The sequence below is a fragment of the Mastomys coucha genome, chromosome X (assembly GCF_008632895.1).
Source record: "Mastomys coucha isolate ucsf_1 chromosome X, UCSF_Mcou_1, whole genome shotgun sequence".
NCBI classification, from domain to species: domain Eukaryota; kingdom Metazoa; phylum Chordata; class Mammalia; order Rodentia; family Muridae; genus Mastomys; species Mastomys coucha.
Window position 1 is genome coordinate 76,122,525 of NC_045030.1, and position 7,058 is coordinate 76,129,582.

At 42.4% G+C, this 7,058-nt stretch overlaps 1 protein-coding gene across 1 annotated transcript; it reads right to left on the reverse strand.

The window, feature by feature from the left end:
• Positions 1-5,729: 5,729 nt before the first annotated feature.
• Lage3 (L antigen family member 3) lies at positions 5,730-7,052 on the reverse strand. The gene is made up of 3 exons (XM_031374572.1): positions 6,884-7,052; positions 6,418-6,546; positions 5,730-6,060 (listed from the first exon to the last, which is right to left on the reverse strand). The coding sequence occupies exons 1-3, from the start codon at positions 6,997-6,999 to the stop codon at positions 5,946-5,948; spliced, it is 360 nt and encodes a 119-aa protein (XP_031230432.1). The 5' UTR covers positions 7,000-7,052; the 3' UTR covers positions 5,730-5,945.
• Positions 7,053-7,058: the final 6 nt, after the last annotated feature.

The window sequence follows — 7,058 nt, forward strand, 5'->3', positions numbered from 1 at the left end:
TCTACTGTTTCCACTCAGATATGCCCATCTCCCTGCTTCTGCCCTGCCCCTTTAGCCTATTATTAGTTGGAGACAAAGAGATACTATTAAGAAATAAGGCACATGTTCCCATTGTGTTAAAAAAAAACTTAAGTGGGGGCTAGAAAGATGGCTTAGTGTTTAAGAGCACCAGTTGTTCTTCCATGGGACCCAGGTCTATTTCTAGCACCCATATAGTGGCTTACAATCATTTGTGACTTCAGTTCCAGGAAATCTGATGTCCTCTTCAAGCCTCCTCAAGCACCAGGCATACACATGGTGCACAGACATATATGCAGACAAAACACCTATACACATAAAATAAAATGAAACTAATTTTTAAAACCCTCTTCAGTGGCTGTAGTTGTACTCCAAATTCTAAAGATGTGGCAACTCATTGGGACTATAATTACCATTGTACTGGACCTACCTGTGAATTAACCCCATCATTTGTTAGATGGTGCATATGTGGTCAAAGGGATAAGGGCTGAGGAAACAGACTCACCGATAAAAAGCTTTGCCACACAAACTTGAGGACTGGAGTTTGGACAGCCCATCTGTAATTACAGCATTTACAAGGCAGAGACAGGGTATGCTGAAACAAGCTGGCTAGCCATACTAATAATATGGACAAGATCTGGGTTCAACTGAAAACCTACCTTATTGAATAAAGCAGAGAGTGATAGAAAAAGACTCTCAACATGAACTCCAGGCCTCTGTCTACATACACACATATACACAACAGGTATACCCATAGACACTGGAACATGCATATGTTGGGTTACATGCATATACATACACATAAGACAAATTAAATAAAAAATGATAGCTTGTTCCTAGTACTTGGGAGGTGGGAGCAGGAATTCAAGGAAAGCCTCAGATACATGCTAAGCTCCAGGCCAGCATGGGACACATGAGTCTCTGTCTCAAAAAAATATAAATAAATAAATAAATAAATAAATAAATAAATAAATAAAAATAAGAAAAAAAAGATAAAAACCACACATGGCCTGTGGGATTTTCTGGGGAGTTGGGGGAGCACCTAGAGGTTAAAAAATTTGTTTTGCAGCTGTAGCCATGTCATAGATCTGTACAAGGTCAAGCCAGTCAACAATCAAGTGTTGAGTGGGAGAGGTTCTTGAGCTCCCACCTGTCACTGGGGAGCTGTTAAGAGTGTGTGCCTTCTGGGGGAGGGAAAAATCAGTTTTCTTTCAGTTTCATAGGTCAAACATGCTCCAGTGGATGGCCCCACACCCCGGTACATTGGAAGCACAAATTAGTCTTGAGTTATTTTTAAAAAGACATAACATCAGGGGGTTAAGGAAGCAGTAGTGGATCTGGGAAGAGTTAAGGGAAGGGTAGGGGTGAATGATTATAGTATATTGTTTGAAATTCTCAATTAATTTAAAATATTTTAACTGTCTCATTTGGTGGGGGTGGCACTGAAAAGATGGCTCAGTCATTAAGGGCATATACAGCTGTTTTTCCAGCTGACTAGAGTTCAGTTCCTAGCACCCATAGCAAAGAACACATACCCACCTATAGCTTCAGCTCCAGGGGATCTGATGCTCTCTTCTGGACTCCAGGGGCACTTGAACTCATATGCACAAACTCACATTTAAGTCACTCACATATAATTAATTTTTTTTTAAAAAAAACTAAATCTTAAGAGGGGCTGGACAGATGCTCAGCAGTTAAGAACACGGACTGCTCTTTCAGAGGTACTGAGTTCAATTCCCAGTAACCACATGGTGGCTCACAACCACCTATAATGGGATCTTCTGGTGGGTCTGAGAACAGTTATAGTGTACTCATATACATAAAATAAAATCTTAAAAAAAAAAAAAAAAACACTTTAAATCTTAGGCCAGGCAGTGGTGGCACACAGCTTCAGTCCTAGCACTTGGGAGACAAATTAAGGCAAATATCTGACTTTGGGGTCAGCCTGATCTACAGAGTAAATTCCAGGACAGCCAGGGCTACACAGAGATACTTTGTTTTAAATATACATATATTGTGTCTAAAGCATATGATATCTTCAGCAATAGCCTATATTGTTTCAGGAGTCACTTGAACTCCCCTGACAACTTGTTCTCATGCCTGGTACTGGAGGTTTTGTTAGATAGTCTATAACTCTTACGTGGAGCATTCTTATCCTAAGTGGCATAACTTCAATTAAAATATATCAAACAGACACTATTCCTTGAGGCTTTATCCAGCATCCTTAGTGTTATTTGTTTCTCCGCTTTCCTCCTGTATTGATGTCCCTTCTCCTCTCCAATTAAAGCCCCCCAACTGTTTTTCCCATTTCCCCTTTCATGTCATCTGCATCCTGCTATTTCTCTCTCTAGTGCCCCTGCCCATAGTCCCTGTTTACTTTTCTGATTTCTGTGCTTATATGTGTATCTGAATATTCAGAGCTGAGAGAGATCATGTAGCATATGTGTTTATGAGTCTGGGTTACCTCATTTGATTCAATATTTTTTCCAGTTGTATTCATTTAACTCCAAATTTCATAATTCCATTTTTCAAGTTTAATCGACACTGAATAGTAATAGCTTTTATACTATCAGAAGGTCTATACAAGCTGCCAAGGGAGGGAAGCAATCAATAGTTCTAACCAGCTGCATGGCAAGATATCCCTAAAGGTACAATGTAGTGAGAATTTTGGTTTCTTTAAAAAAAATACAGAAATAGGAATGTTCTTCTAATCCCAGGTATGGGATGTGGGGCTGCTTTGGACTGTCTTCAGCAGCTGCCTATAATTTGTCTCATGCTCTAGCAGGGGTGTGATTTTGCCAGCTGCAGATAGTTTCTATGATTGTGTGACATTTGGCATTCTGGGAACTTTTCAGAGGGTATATAAATGCTAAGGCCTCGAGAGGCAGGGTTTGTTTGTTTGGTGGTGGCTGCAGTTTGTTAAATAGTTGTGAACAAAGAAACAAAAAGAGAGAAGTTAGATATCCTGACAGTGAAGATCAAACTTGCCCGAAGGAACTCGATGCCCCTAATCAGCAGGAAGTAGCTTAACAATAATGTTGTCCCCTTTCTAACCTCTGACTTTATTCAGAGATTTCTTTCCTCTCTCCCTCTATCCTTTTTCCCCTCTCCTATCTAGGGTTAAGGGGTTGAAAGGGTGGAAAAAAAAACCCACAAAGTAGCAAAAGACTGGCTACAGTGCAATAGTGGCACTCATATCTTGGTGTTTAACAAGAGCTGTTTAATTGGACTTAAGGCCTGCTCAACAGGAGAAATCATGTCTGGTACTAGAAATCTAACCAACTACTCAGGGCTACAGAGGTCATGGATCTCAGAGGATAACCAATCATCACAGCTTTACTAGACCAGCATAATTCCTGTGTTCTAAAACTTATACCCACAGATAAGTGTAGCTCTCAACACACATCAAAGAAGCTTCTCTTTGCAGCAGAGACCATTAAAACTGGTTATAATGAAGAAATTAACTGATTGTAGAGAGCCTAGCCTCAACAAAACTCCTGCACCTAAGGCTAAGAGAACTTTGTGGAAGCGGAGACAGAAAGATTGTAAGAATAGAGGACCACTACATCTGTGATACTGTGTCTCTTAGAAATGGCAAGGAAGTTATACCCATGATACCTCAACAATATGGCTACCTAAAACAAGACTTGAACAATGATGATACCAATAGACATACTAAGATGAGGGAAATCTCCCAACTCTAGCAAAGAACTACAGGCATTGAATGACTGCTGAGAAAGAATTAGTCTCTCAGGGATGGAGAGATGGTTCAACAGTTAAGAGCACTGACTGCTTTTTCAAAGGTAAGTAGTTAAGATGGGAAAAGCTCTGCAGGTATGGGTGGAAAGTGGGATCAGAAAACTTATCACAGGGGCTGGAGAGATGACTCAGTGGTTAAGAGCACTGACTGCTCTTCCAGAGGTCCTGAGTTCAATTCCCAGAAACCACATGGTAGCTTACAACTATCTGTAATGGGATCCAATGCCCTCTTCTGGAGTGTCTGAAAATAGTGACAGTATACTCATATACATAAAATAAATATTTTTTTAAAAGTGCAGTTTTGAAGCTAGGTGTGATGGTGCATGCCTTTAATCTCAGCCTTCAGGAGATAGAGGCAGGCAGATTTCTATGAATTCAAGACCATCTTGGTCTACACAGTTCCAGGCCAGCCAAGCTCAGGTCTCACATAGTGAGACCCTTTCTCATAATGGGAGAACAAGGAGGGCAAGATCAGTTGATAGTGCTGTAAAAATAGATTCTTCCAGGGGCTGGAGAGATGCTCAGAGGCTAAGAGCACTTGTTGCTCTTGCAGATGACCTGGGTTTGATTCCCCCACATGGTATCTCACAATTGCCTGTAACTCTAGTTACAGTCCCCTCTTCTGGCTTCCATGCATATCTGTACTCTTGTACACACACACACACACACACACACACACACACACACACACAGAGAGAGAGAGAGAGAGAGAGATTTAAAAATTAATGCTGGAAAAAATGGGCTGGGGGTATGGCTTAGTACATAAGAGCAACTAACTGTTCCTCTTGCAGAGGACCCTAGTTCAATTCCTAACACCCATGCATTGACTCACACCCAAGGAAAGAGACTAAGGCCTGGGAAAAGAATCTGCCCCGTGACAACTCTCCTTAGCCCTGAAAGCAAGACTAGTAGCTGACTTCTCTTTTGGATGACAGCAGGCAGGATCAGAAAGTCTATACACAGCTGCTCTCCTCCATGCAGCATTCCCTCAAAATAACATACAAAGGCTCATATACCTTCCAAGGGATAAAAAGAAGCAGGAAAACTCAATTCAGATGGAAGGAAATAAATTATTAGTCATTCATAGTAGAAAGGAAGAGGTACAATAGCCTTTATTCTGAGAAACATAACATATACAGAAAAATCCGATGGCATGTACAAATAAAGCACTGGAATCCCAGCACTTGGAAGGCAGAGGCAGGCAGATTTCTGAGTTCAAGGCCGGCCTGGTCTACAGAGTGACTTCTAGGACAGCCAAAAACCAAAACAAACAAACAAACAAACAAAAAACCACACTGGACAGAGGGTAGCCAAGTTGTAGGACATGTTTTATGGCGAGTCGAAGTCTAACTTTTGGGAGGGGATGTACTGGTTGGTATTTGGTTTAGGAGGGAAAATATTAGCAGTGCTAAGAATTTGAGAAACCAGTATCTGGTGGGTAGACTTACTTTCAGGAGTACATTTACTAGGGTATGTCAAGAACATTCAAAGAAATCTTACTAATAAGCTCATAAACTAATCAAGAATAGTCATTTGTTCAAACATGTTGTGGATACAAGAATCATATCCAAATTATTTCTCGGGAAACAAGGTAGGAGAATCAGTGGTTCAAGGTCATCCCAGCTATTTAATGTGTCTGAGAACAAGTTGGGATATATGACACTTCTCAAAAAAATAAAAGAAAAATTGGAAGAATGAAATGATTTTTGAAATGATTTTTTTGAGACAGGGTTTCTCTGTGTAGCCCTGGCTGTCCTGGAATTCACTCTGTAGACCAGGCTGGCCTTGAACTCAGAAATCCGCCTGCCACTGCCTCCCAAGTGCTGGGATTAAAGGTGTGTGCCACCACTGCCTGGCCTACTCTTACCTTGTACTAACAAACACCTGCATCCCAGAGCCCCTCCTCCAACATAAAATAATAACCAAAGAAAATTTAGAGGCTGAAAATAAACTCAAATGCAAATTAGCAGCATAGCTTTATTTTCTTCAGCAACAAACATTGAAGCACCAGACCAAATGGCCCCTAAGTGCCTGAGGACCAAATCAGGAAAAAAAATTAGGTCCCCACATTTATGCAGTAGCTACTACTTCTAGAATCTTTTCCATAGGGAAAATTGTATTGCTGAGGAGGAGACGGAGATAAGGTCAGAATGGGCCCCCAGCCAGGCTTAACAGGAAACCGGGGGCCCAAAGAGCTGTATGGTGTTCACCACTAGGAAAAGCTGGTCAAGAAAGTTCATGATGGAAATTCGGAGGAGGCGACAATCTTCAGCGATCCAGTGTCTAAGAGTGAGGAAAAGAACATTAAATTCAAACTGGTAGTTTCTACCCTTCTTTCTTTCTTTTTCTTTTTTAGAAAGAGATGGAGAATCTCACTATGAGCCATGGTTGGCCTAGGGTTTGCTATGTAGACCTGGCTGGTCTGGAACAGTAATCAGACCATCTGCCTTTCTCCTGGCTCCTACCATTTCTTCATCTCCCCTCAGGCATCCATCGTACCATATCCTGCAGGTAGAGACTGGTGCAGCGCACCATGCCTCTCCTTAAAAATCACCCTAAGTGTGATGTCGAAGAAGTGCAGCCTTGGGTGGAGAATGGCCCAAACACCTACCCAGCACGCTAGACTATTTCAACACTTACACTTCCAGCATGCTGCCGCTCACTTTAAGCTCCTTCCCTACCAGTCCTCGGTGTGGTTCGACATCAGGAGTTAGGGACCCACAGGCGATTTCTGCCTCCGAAGAGGTTGGGAAAGGCACGAAGAGGGCGCTGGTAGAGACTCAGGAAAGGCACCATTTTGAATCGACTTTGCCTCCTTAGCCCTCTAAAATCATTGCATCTGGTCTAAGCTCCCTAGTCTTCCACGTGCTTGTGCCATTCCTGCTTATTTCCCTCCTCCCCTCTGTTCCTCCGTTCTCAAGGAACTTCTCATGCCTAGACCATCCGTGGTTAACACACCGCAATCAGCGGGTCCCTCTGCTTCCCTTCTGCCTGCTCTTTTTTTTTTCTTCTTCTTCTTCTTTTTTTTTAACCCTCCTCCAGACTACCCGCTTCCCCGTTTCAAGCATCCCGCAGATGGCCCAGTTGTCCATGTCCGGTAGGATACAATCTATGATGTCGGATTCCAGGCCTTTGGGTTAAAGGCACGGTGCTTTTGCTGGAATTTCGGGAGGCTTCCAGTGCTCTTGCAACAGGGTGAGCTCCACTGGGAATAACTGCCATTGTGCCTGCATTACCAGGACAGCAGCGGCCAGTCGGACCATCGGCGCCATCTGCAGTGT